We start from the raw sequence: 13,167 nt of genomic DNA, 5'->3' as shown, positions 1-13,167 counted from the left end.
ACGTAAGCGCAACTCGACGCAAGTCTATAAGGCTGGCGCGTCTGCTCACGCAAGATTACTACAATATGTGATAACTAGACTTTAAAGAGAAATAGAAATTAATCACTGGAAAGAAATCTCTTAAAATTAACTGGAGCAGACGGCCATTTGCTGATGGTGGATGCATCTTTGTTGGTGGCCAAAATGACTTTTAAAAGAATACCACTGTCAGTTTTACGGGTTCGATATCTGTTATTGGGCGGCGAAACGGAATCATAGTTTTTAGGCTTCCGCGCTTGCATTCAAGTTTGCAAAACGCTTCTTGATGATCGGCAATTAATCTCAGGGACGCCGTAAGAAGTTGCAAAAGAATAAATGACAGAATACCAATTATTGTTTCTCCACGCCACAATTCCTTCAGTTCGTAATGGTCGTTGGCTGTAACAATAAAGCATTAAAACAATTCAGGCATCATATATCTTTTAAGAGAACGATTAAAATTAGCACTCATGAGACATAACTGATTTACATTAATGTAACTGCAAGTGATTCTAAAGCTAATACGTGACATGTCACATTTGACTACACAAAAGAACGATTAATTAATGATACAAAAGGAATGCAGCTATGGAGCGTCCTATCAGTATAAAGGCCAACAGACAAGAGAGAGAGATCCTAGCATGAAAGCTCGCTGCTCTTTCTTAAAAAAAAGAAGGTTACATTTATATGAAATTACTTAGGTTTGTCCATGTAATGCTTCAGGGCCTCAATGTGTCGTGTAACTAGTCGGCGATACTTGTTTAACGAGAAGAGTGAGCGCTACATTGTTACCGGTACCTGTATAATGTTTGGTAATCCAAAGCGAATCGTTATGAACGTATTCTCATCACACATTAGTGTCCCTGACAATCATTCGATTGAACCGAAGTAGTAAGGAATACTCAGAATGGAATATTCTAAACTTATATTACTGGTAAATAGCGCCAAAAACACAGGGCATCTGTCGAAAGACGGACCACAAAGGAACGAAATTAAAAGAAAACTGTGTTATCTTAGTTTAGTTTTGTACCATCCGTAATGATGCTGATTTCACATATATAGTTTTTCCCGACAAAAGAAAACAGAATTCCACTTAGCGTGCAAGAATATTTGTCTTGGGAACTATGTAGATAGTAAATAAGTGATTGTCTTGGATGATTTTTACTTACAGTGAAAGTAGACTTCCGTGGTGGTTGCGAAATTATTTTGACTCCACGTTTAATGTCTGGCGTATTTGGATAGGGAATTGTAATATGACTTTTGAATGTTGGTGCGACTGTGTACCGACAGTGTTTTGCACGAAGGCATCACTGAAACCAAAACAAACAAGTTGTCATTTGAGGTACAGCAGACGAATTTCGTATAAAAAAGTTAGCTTGATGTGATTGTTAAACAAAACAAATTCTGACTTCCATTGTTTGCAAATGACGATTTGTGTTCATATTTGCGAGCAGATTAGTGAAAGTGCTACAAGAAAAAGTCGTAGCAACGTTTTATTAGGCGGTTGTAAATGTCTTTGCGGCTACGATTTTGTTTGTCTTAAGCGGCTTAAAAGCCGGTTTCAAAATTTTTCTATAGACTGCTCTTGAAAAAGGTGGAGTAGTTAGTAAGTTTTGTTAAAACTTTCATTGAAAACTTATATGAATTCTACTGATACTTGTTACTCTTTTAATAACTCGTTTCTAATTTCGTTAGTGTCAAAAATCTCCAAGCACTCTTGTTTCGGCAACTGTGGAAATTTCACAGGTTTGCTGCTGTGCTGTTCTCATTTTGGACACACATATTAGATAGTGATATAAAAACTGTTTCCAGATATTTAGCATAATTCAGGAAAGATATCAAAGAGCCTATCAGCTTTAGATTTAGTAGCAAACATTTTGTACAGACTTCTAAGAGAAAAAGTGAATTATGTATCATTAAATACAGGACTTAAATTAGTTACCTATTCTGTTTTTGTAATTTTCTTCTCATCTTTCATAGGTGGACCGTGATGGTGTGGTAGAACAAAATAAAAAGCAGTTTGACAGAGCTCTTACTTGAAGATGGGCAAATTATTAAGCCTTCTTGCAAGAGATGACTCAAATTGTTGTTCACCACAAAAATATGATGTGTTCCTTGATTTTGAAAGTAAGTGATTATGCAGCTGTGTTGTTACCTACAATTTCCTGTATCTCTTTGAACCTTTGAGTGATGATTCAGTACAGATAACAAAGTCTAGTGTGGTGTAAAGTATTATGTTCTAATGAATTTCTGATTTCTCTCGTGAAGATGCACAGCCAACTGAGACGGAGCAAGAAACATTTGAAGAGGTACAAAGGGTCTTGAGAAACTCGGAATCGATTTTGGAAGACATCCAGTGTTATAAGGGAGCAGGAAAAGAAATAAGAGAGGTACAAAGCTGTTATTCAATATAGTAAGATATATAACTTCGTAATGTTTTCAATTTTGTATGTTGATCATGTTTGATTTTTGTAGGCTATTTCATCACCTACTGAAGAGTATCAGAAGAAAGCCTGGCAGGCAGTGATGCCTCTGGTTACAAAACTGAAAAGGTTTTATGAATTTTCTACAGAACTTGGTAAGAAAATATGCAAATACAACAATAATAATAACAATTTTATCATCAACATTATTTCATAATCATTATCCTCATACATGGAAGATATTTAACTAACTACAGTTATTTTGAGTGTCTTATCAATCAGTTACTATATTACTAACAGATTCCCTTACTAGAGTATCAGTTTTAATGTGGTGAAAGTTCTTAAAGTAAATTTGATTTCTGTGTGCATAATTGTTTACTCTCAAACAGGTAATTGGTTATTTCAGAGGCTGTAGTTCCAAAGATTTTATTCCAGCTGTGTTCGGGCTCAATGACTCCTACCCAACATTTAGAAACTCAACAAGCTCTGGTCAAGCAGTTTGCTGAAATTCTTGAGTTTGTACTGAAATTTGATGAATACAAGGTATGTTGAAGCACATATATTTTTATTTGGCACATCTTCATGCATACTGTGAAACTATTATTTTAGCAAATATGTGCAGGTTATTGAAAAAAAAAAGCATTTCTACAATGGAATCAAATATAATGACTCATCAAGAAATATTTAATTACTTTTTTATATAATCACACATCACAGGCTGCTGCTCTAGTAGCTGACTGTGTGTGTGAGAAAGGGAGAGGGGAGGGGTAGACACAAGGTTTTTTTTTATATTAGGTGACCCTCCATCCAGTGCAGGTAACAATAGCTGTAGAAGATGCAGAAGTATCAGTGTAAGATCCAAAGAAATGCCCCTGACAGACGAGAGTATCAAAATCTAGTACTTAACTGCTGAAGCATTCAACACAAAGTGTGAGTTGGAAGCACTCCAGAAAAGCAGTGAAGCTCATGTAATACTAGTTACAGAAAACTCATTAAAACGTGAAATTGATGGCAGTGGGATTTTTGGGAAAATTTAAGTATATATTGAAAGGTGTATTTGTCACAGTAGACAGGATGCTCAAATCCACCAAGAAAGAAACTGAAGCTGCATGCAACATTGTTTGGGCAAGACTTAGTACCAGAGGTGTGCATAAAACTGTAATTCAGTCATTCTGCTGACCACCAGACTCACCTCCTGATGCAAGCAACAGCTTTAGAGAAATCCTTAGTTCTCTTGTACTTAAGGTCCTCAATCATACGGTAATCATTAGTAGAGACTTTAATAAGCCAATAATCAATTGGGAAAATTAGTTTCGTTAGCAGTGACCAGACATTCTATGAAACATTACTAAACTACTTCACTGAAAAGTACATAGAACAGTTAGTACAGAACCCTATTCATGATGGAAATATATTAAACCTAATAGCAACAAATAGATGCAACCCCCTTGAAACATCCACATTGCAAGTGTTATCAGTGACCATGATGTGGCTGTGGCAACAGTGATTACCAAAGTACAAAAAGCAACTAAAACAGGTAGGAAAATATATATGTTCAGTAAACTAGACAAAAAAGCAGTAGTGTCATATCTCAATGAGGAGAACTTGGAAGTTTCTGCACAGGACAAGAGCATGTAGAGGAGCCATGGCTGAAGTTTGGAAGAAGAGTAGACCATACACCAGATATGTACCCAGTAGAACAGTTCATAATGGCAGGAGCTTCCATGGTATACAGTCACTATAAAGAAACATAGCTGCTTCATAACAGGTTTAAAACAAAGTGTAGTGTTATAGAGAGAGACAAATGTTGAATGAATCTTGTTTGGATGCCAAGAGAGCAATGTGTGGAGCCCTCAATGTCTAACATAGCAGAATTTTGTCAAATGATCTTTCATGAAGACTGTTAGTGGCATAAAAATTAGCATCCAGACACTCACAGTTGAGACAGGAACAGAAATTGATGAGAATATCAAAGCAAAAGCAGAAATGCTGAACTACTTTTTCAAGTGTTCCTTTACAAAGAATAGCCATGGAGAGTAGCCCCAATTCAACCCTTGTACCACTGAACAGATGAGCGAAATAAGAGTTAGTGATGTTTAGAAACTGCTGAAATCATTCAAATTGAACAAAGTTGCAGCACCCAATGGACTATTTATCAGATTCTATACTGAATTTGTGTCTGAGTTAGGGAAACTTTTAACAATAATCTGATGTAGATCCTTCAGACAGAAAACCGTGCCCAGTTCTTTGAAGAAAACAAAGGCCTTACATGCGTACAAGAAGAGGTAGAAGTGATCCACAAAATTACTGTGCAGTATCTTCAACATCCATTTCTTGTAGAATCCTAGAACTTATTCTGAGCTCAAGCCACTGTTGAGATATCTCAAATTGAATGACCACTTCCATGCCAAACAATATGGATCCTGAAAACATCAATGATGTGAAACCCAACTTGTACTTTTCTCACATGACATACTGAAAGCTTTGAATCGAGGCAGGCAGGTAGATGCAGTATTTCTTGATTTCCAAAAAGCGTTTGACTCAGTACCACCTCTACGCTTACTATCAAAAGTATGATCATGTGGAGTATCAAGTGAAATTTGTGAATGGGTTGAAACTTTTTTGATAGGACACAGCAAGTTATCTTGGTTGGAGAGTTGTTGACAGATGTTGAGATAATGTCAGATGTGGGGAAGTGGGTTAGTACCGTTGCTGTTCGTATTGTATATTAATGACCTTGTGGACAGTATTAATAGTAACCACAGACTTTTTCCAGGTGATGCAGTTATCTGTAATGAAGTGCTGTCTGAAGGTACATAAATAGTCAGTCAGATATTGATAAGATTTCAAAATGGTGCAAAGATTGGCAGCTTGCTTTAGACGTTCAGAAGTGTAAAATTGTGCATTTCACAAAATAAAAAAAAATAGTATTCTATGATAATATCATCAATGAGTCGCATTTGGAATCGGTCAACTATATAAATATCTGGATGTAATACATGTTGGGATATGAAATGGAATCATCACATAGGCTCAGTCATGGGTAAAGCAGGTGATAGATCTCTGTTTCTTGGTAGAATAGTAGGGAAATGCAATCAGTCTATGAAGGACACTGCTGACAGATCACTCATGTAACTCATCCTAGAATACTGCTCAAGTGCATGGGACCCATACCAAGTAGGGCTAGCAGGGGATACTGACATATACAGAAAAGGGCAGCATGAATAGTCACAGGTTTGTTTGATCTGTGGGAGAGGATCACAGAGATGCTGAAGAAACTGAACTGGTAGACTCTTAAAGATAGACGTAAACTATCCTGAGAAAGTCTACTAACAAAGTTTCAATGCTGATTTTTGGTGATGATTGAAGGAATATACTGCAACCCGCTATGTATTGCTCTCATAGGGATAGAGAGCAGAATGTTAGATTAATTACAGCACACACAGAGACATTTGAACACTCATTCTTCCTACACTCTATACTTGAATGGAATGGAGGAAAACCCTAATAACTGGTACAGTGAGATGTACACTCTGCCATGCAATTCACACTGCTTTGCGGGGTATAGATGTAGAATTGTGAATTCTTGTGAATTGTGATTTATTAATCTCATAATATACATAATCTAAATCATTTTGTTCAGGTACAGGAGAGACATCAAAATTGTGGTAAAATTTTACCATAAGCATAGAACAGCTGATGTTAATAGCAGCATCCTGATAATAATAGTTTTGTTGCACCTTGTGTCCCAGGTATGTTATGACAAATTCTGAGGGGTTGTAGAGGGTGTCCTGAGGAACAAATGAGGCTTAGAACCCATGTCTGGAAACATTGTCCAACAATGCTACAGTGTGTTGAAGTTACAGGTGCTGGTACCTGCACCTGCCACTAAACCACCCCTTTAGCAGCAAAAATCACTTTGTACACTGACAGTCAGTTGGCAGAATGTCTCACAAAGTTGTTTGTTATTCAGTGATCATGACTGATTGCCACAACCACCTCTGGAGAAGATGGAGCTAGCCGCTCCATAGACGGGCCTTGTCTCCTTCAAAAACAATGCTCTGTTGTCTCGATGGGTGGTTGTTTTGGGCACTTGTTTGCATCAACAGTTTATGTTTTTCCTGGACCCCTCTACAAAAAATGTTTTCCAATATACAAGAGAAAAATAAATTGCAGATGGAAATCCATGTCTGAAACCATTATCCACCAAGGCAACAGAGCATCGCATTTATAGGAGACTGAGCCTGCGTATGTAGCAGCTAGCTCCATCTCCTCCACTGCTGATCATGGCAATTAGTCACAATCACTGAATAACGAACATTATTGCAAGACGTTCCACCTATGATCCATCAGCATACAAAGTCATATTTGTTGCCTAAGTGATGGCCTAGTGGCAGGTACCAGAATCTGTAACTTCGACACTCTATAGTGTTGTTGGATGACATTTCCAGACACAGGTTCCCATCCTCATTTTATTCCCCAAGACATATTATACAACCCCCAAAATTTGTCGCAACATTTCTGGGACACCCCATATAAATATATACACAATAAAAAAACTGACATTAAATAACCCCTCGCTCAAATTATCATTTTATTATATGAATTCTTCCACCAAATAGTAGCATTTATCCCACAAAATCTGTTATAGCACAATTTTTAGAATCAGTGGCTTAATATTAAATATGTTTTGCCCATTAATTTGTTATTTATTGTCATACCCACATACTGTATTGTCTGTGTTTGATTTCTATTGCTGTGTGAGTAGCGTCAATTCATATATGTTTGCCCATTATTCAGAGTATTGCATCTATCAGTGAACATTTTACTAAGAATTTTGGATCCTAACCTATTTAAACAATATAGATTGTTAATTGCTATATATTTTAATATTTTACTGTTTGCTTTAGTCACTTCTGTCTAATTTTGTGTAAATTAAATTACTGATTTATTTATATGTTCTCAAACAATAGATGAAAACACCAGCTATACAGAATGACTTCAGTTACTATCGTCGCACCATAACACGACAGCGAATGTCGAGCAGTGATGGTTATGAGCACCCTGATACAAGAGAAGTGACAAATGAGCTGGCCAATCACATGTCATTATTTTATGCTCATGCTACTCCCATGCTGAAGGTTCTGAGTGAAGCAACTACAAGATTTGTTGCAGAGGTGAGCTAGTAGTTGAAACATAATCACAGAGCTATGCGGGGTAGCCGAGCGGTCTAGGGCATCTTGTCACGGTCCACGTGGCTTCCCTCGTTGGAGGTTCGAGTCCTCCCTAGGGCATGGGTGTGTGTGTGTTGTCCTTAGTGTAAGTTAGTTTAAGTTAGATTATATAGTGTGTAAGCCTAGGAACCGATGACCTCAGCACATTTGTCCCATAGGAACTTACCACAAATTTCCTATTTTCCATAATCACAGAGTAGTGTGTGTGTGTGATGCTTATGTTACTCCCATGCTGAAGGTTCTGAGTGGAGCAGCTACAAGATTTGTTGCTGAGGTGAGCTAGTAGTTGAAACTTAATTACAGAGTGGTATGTTTTTCATTCTTTACACAGCTAACCAAAAATTTATAGGTGAATTAGCTGTTCAGTTACATTACTTGTACGTTGGACATTACTGTAGTGAATGTCTACCTGCACTTAGAAATACGGTTACATTATAATGTTAACAATATTCTGAAAAGGATAGATTGCTACTCATCTTAAAGAGGAGACATTGAGTAGCTGACAGACATAACAAAAAGACTGTGTGAACGTAGGCTTCCGCGGCCGTTGTCACAGCCAGTAAAATTCTTTTGGGTTTGTAACTGCATTGTCAACTATAAAAGTCCGACGTTTCAGCAACTATTGCAAGACGCCTCTCTCAGGATGTCATGCCAACTGCTGAATGGGCTCTAGTTTAATGTTTTATATACTACGTAGGAGTGCTGTCATTGGACATGAGGGTGACGAGGAAGGGTATTAGGTGTTCTTTTATTGGTCATCGCATTGCATTTTGTCATTGGCAGAAATAGGGATTTCCATTGGAGTTTCCGTTATTGCTTGCCATTGGTGGGAATCAGTGAATAGAAAATTGAGCAGTGACTGCAGTGTAGCACTGTTTACTAACTGCCTAATATCGGCTAGGGCATGTCAGCACTCAGTGTACCCTCCACCGCTGTGGCCTACCACATGCCTGTTGCTTTGCGAGACCTGTCCTTCCACAAAGCTGCCACTGCTGGCAGCCAAGATGCTAGGAGTTGGTACCCATCTTCTCTATTCACATTGTCGGATCACTTGACTATTTCTATAGCCTCTCTGATCTTCCTCCTCTAGGTAAATAGCTATTTTGGCAGTACATGGGCCTCTCGAAATTGAATCTTCATCCTGCACTGTTCCTGTTGTTCTGCCACCAGTGATTTGTTGTATTGTTTGAGACAGATATATCTCTAGTGTTCAGATAACCTTGTTCTTATTGGGTGCCCAGTCTTGCCTACATACACCATTCGACAATCGCACCCAATTTCATAAACTAGAGTGACATGAAACTTTTCAATTGTATCTTTCATCAAGCCCAGAACATCTTTCATTTTGTTGTTGCTATGAAAAATTGGCTTAATACCTGCCAGACAGAGAATTTGGCCCAGACTTTCAGTGGTCCCTTGTATGAATGGTAGCAAGGTGGTCTTCCATGCTTTGTTCTACATTTCCCTATTACCTTTCTTCTTTGGCACCATAGTTTAATGTATCATCCTCATGTCATACCCATTAGCGCCAAAAATGAATCTGTGGTTCTGTAGTTCAGGTTTGAGATTGTGTTCATCGCTGATCCTGTGGGCCCTCTTTGTTAAAGTTTGCAGGGCCAATTTCTTTGGTGGGCTTTCTGTAAACTCTGTGTCCAAGCTTCCCATCAGGCTACAGCTTCTAGGCTGCCAGCAGTGGCAGCTTTGTGGAAGGACAGCTCTCGCAAAGCAACAGGCACATGGTAGGTCACAGCAATAGAGGGTACACAGAGTGCTGGCATGTCCTAGCTGATACTAGGCAGTTAGTAAACAGTGCTAATCCACAGTCGCCGCTCAATTTCCTATTTGCCGATTCCCACCAATGGCAAGCAATAAAGGAAACTCCAATGGAAAATTCCTATTTCCAGCAATGACAAAACCCAATGCAATGACCAATAAAAGAACACATAATACCCTTCCTCCTCACCATCATGTTCAATGACAGCACTCCTTCATAGTATATAAGCAATTAAACTAGCACTCGTTCAGCAGTTTGCAACATATCCTGAGGGAGGCATCTTGCAATAGTCGCTGAGATGTTGGAATTTTATAGTTGACAATGTAGTCACAAACCCAGAAGAATTTTATTGAACAGCCAGAAGTGACCATAAAGGTAAATATGCTGTACAAACAGTAGACACATTCATCAGTTTCAATGTAATACTAATATATTCATTTGTTGTCCTCTATAGCTGATATTTAGTTTGTTAGAATAAAAGTGACAGTTAAATAGACATACATTATGTCACCAAATAGTGTTGGTGTAGTGATAAACGTATAACAACAAAAAAAATGTGTCACACTGTGAAGATTCCACTTACTATCAGGCATATGTCATACAGAATTAATTGACTGATTAACCTTATGCATATTTATATTAAGTGAATTCTCCGTAACAGTTAATTTTGTATTCTCTATGTCTTATTATAACTGGATCGATCTCAAAATGTGTCACATTTTAATATTATTACAGTCTTATGTTCTCATAAGCAAAGTGAATGTGGACACAATTATTTAATTGATATAACCCGGTCACAGATCTTATATTGAGCGAGTGTACCCATCAGTCCTAGTGATGTGTTGGAATAACAGTTCTGTCATTGGAGTTGGCCAGATATCACTCAGTGCAGAAGGAGTCGAAGGTCTATAACAAGAGCAGAGCCAACCAAGACATTTTCCTCCTACAATACAAAGATCAGCAGTGTACCTATTAGGATAGCCAACGAAATTGAAACTGTTCAATATTCTTCAAAGATTATTCAGGGTCAAGTTGGTTTATTAAAGGTTACTGCAGATTTCCACTTACAGAAATGTCATACATTTTTTCTGTTTTGAAATGACTGCTATAGTGACAGACTGATCTGTGATATTGCATGAGATCTAGGGTAGTCATTTACTGCACAAGTTTGTTGATTATATCTGTTACTCTATTGCTAAATGTGTGCTTCTGGTCACAAGATTCTCGTAATTGTGATCATAACTGTGCATATAGAGTAAATTGGTTAAGCAACCATTGTGGTGGTGTTTTCCTTTCTATCATTAGATTTTACATTTTCATGATACTTATCCCACTGCATATGACCTTATGATTAAGATTTCTATGTCACAGTTATAAAGCTTTCTCCATCTTATCCTGCAGTTCCTAAATATATCAATTGCTGCTTTGTCAAAATTTATCTAATGATTGCCACAGTAATGTTAAAATTATGCTCAGTTCCCATCCAAAATATTATAATATTTTTCTACATCAACAGATTGTTTGTTCCTTTGTTTCCTTGTCATCTACATTTCACATCCACTTATGGAGAGCTTTTTAGTGTTACCACATAATCATCAGCCATTTAACACATATTGCTGGATTAAGACCTCTTCAGAGGCTGGTCAGACACCATGCTCTTCAGCCATACACATCCATCATGCACTAATGCGTTCTGTTTTTATGTACCCACCTTCTGTGATCATGATCATCATTATCAGACAATAAAGACTTCCTCTAAGCTTTTATATTGATGACAGTCTTTGGCTATACACACTCGTGTTGCTTCTTCATGTTTTCTAAAATAATCTACATGTCATCCATGAGCAAAGAATTTTTTTGGTCCATCTGCCATCCATCACTTTGCTGCACAACTGATATACCATCATTTCATTTTCATTGCAGTCATAGTTATATTTCTCCTCTGTTGCGTTCTCTGATCCATTTGTTTGTTTGCCTGTCGCTCTAGTAATTTCAAACATATGTTTTGCCTCAGCTTCTGAAATATAGTAGAATAAAAAAGCAGTGTGTCAGTGCCAGAAGTCAAGCTGATAATAAGCACTAATAACTGTAAATATTCTTTTTAGGCTTATTGGAAACTTAATTTTGAAAAGCCTATTCAGCTTACATGAACTAACGGCGCTATTTTACTCCTTGTTTATTTCTTTTGCTGTCCATCCTGTCCTTGTCTTCACCTATCCTAAGTACAAAATATCAGGAAGTTGCTCTGCGACTTCATCATTGTTGTGTACTATTTTCTTTTTGATGTGTTGATTTTACATTGTTTAATTTTTATCATAGACAACTTTCAAGCCTACTTTCAAATTTGCTCTTTTAAGTTTTTCATGTTTGTTGAACTCTATTAGGAATGAAAGCAGGAATTATACTATTGTTGTCTCAAAATGAAAGTTGCTGAAATATGACTCATGAGCACAAATTCACACTTTAATAATCTGAAAACTTCCCGTAGGACTTTTGAGAATAGTTTAGGTGATATGGAATCTTTGTGCTTGACTACACTTTCAATACTGAATTTCTGAATTTGATTTTTCTATTATTTTTTTGTCTTTTGCTGTTTGCATAAGTGCCTTTGTTAAATAATTGCCAGCTTTGTTTGTATTTATAATGTTCATTTTCTTATATATTGATGTGTTGCTTAATTTAATGTGGTATCTCTTTCTATTCTCAATAAAAGTCCATATTCATTTAAAATTTGAAAATTGTTTAGAACCATAACATCCACTGCAGTTTCTTCAGTGTTTGCTAAAATATCGTTCCATTTTGTCCTTGTTAAATCCATTTTTATGTATTTCCTTCTGCCAAAATGTTTGAAGGACAAGAATGTTGTTCTTCCCAGCAAATTGTACAAACATATGAAATCATTTCGGTTCCATACTTGAAGCTCTCCACAGAAGTAAATCAGGATTATATCGTTACAAAATTATTTTTTGCCCTTAAATAACTTCTTGAATAAAAAATCTACTCACCAAGTGGCAGCAGGGGAATAGAAGCACAAAAGGAATTAACTTTTACCAGCTTTTGGAGCCAATGGCTCCTTCTTTTGGTTGAAGAGTTGAAGGGGAAGGAGGAGTGGTGAAGGAAAAGGACCGGAGAGGTTTAGGGAAAGGGATACAGTTCAGAAAAGTCACTCAGAACCCCGGGTCTGGGAATACTTACCGGACGGGAAGAGAAGGAAAGACTGATTTTTGGGAACTATGCCAGACAAGATTTGAAAACCTGAGTTGCCATCCTTTTCATGTCAAACGTTCCCACCCATACAGCCTTGGCATTCGAGGCAAAGGTGTTTTTTGGATGCAGACTCGTTACAGCAATACACCACCACTCTCAATTCAGCCTTCACTGGATGTAATTATCCCAACGGCCTAGTTCAAAAGCAGATTTCCTGGGTCATATTCTCCAATCCTGGCACTGCTGATCCCTCCATAAAACAACTTCGGAGAACACCACTTGTCACCCAGTATTATCCTGGTCTTGAATGTATCAATCAGCTACTTCGACAAGACCATCGCTTCCTAAAATTATGCCCTGAAATGAGGTCCATTCTGTCTTATAGTTTGCCCAGCCCACCTAAAGCAGCTTTTCACTGCCCTCCCAATCTCCGCAGTATCCTTGCCAGACCCTGTGCTCCTTCTGCACCCACGGCTCCTACCCCTGTGACTGTCCCCACTGCAAGACTTGC

At 37.6% G+C, this 13,167-nt stretch overlaps 1 protein-coding gene across 5 annotated transcripts in view; it reads left to right on the top strand.

The window, feature by feature from the left end:
- The window catches only part of LOC126175267 (CYFIP-related Rac1 interactor B), a 398,870-nt gene that overhangs the window by 378,635 nt on the left and 7,068 nt on the right, over positions 1-13,167 (top strand). For 2 of the 5 annotated variants that reach the window (XM_049921917.1, XM_049921916.1), the window contains 5 exons: positions 1,999-2,145; positions 2,287-2,408; positions 2,494-2,596; positions 2,848-2,984; positions 7,415-7,618. In XM_049921917.1, coding sequence (XP_049777874.1) covers positions 2,061-2,145; positions 2,287-2,408; positions 2,494-2,596; positions 2,848-2,984; positions 7,415-7,618 — 651 coding nt within the window. In that variant the 5' untranslated portion in view covers positions 1,999-2,060. The other 3 variants (XM_049921920.1, XM_049921919.1, XM_049921918.1) reach the window with 3 other exon arrangements.

Source organism: Schistocerca cancellata, chromosome 3, assembly GCF_023864275.1.
Source record: "Schistocerca cancellata isolate TAMUIC-IGC-003103 chromosome 3, iqSchCanc2.1, whole genome shotgun sequence".
NCBI classification, from domain to species: Eukaryota; Metazoa; Arthropoda; class Insecta; order Orthoptera; family Acrididae; genus Schistocerca; species Schistocerca cancellata.
This window is presented reverse-complemented; position numbering and strand designations above follow the sequence as displayed.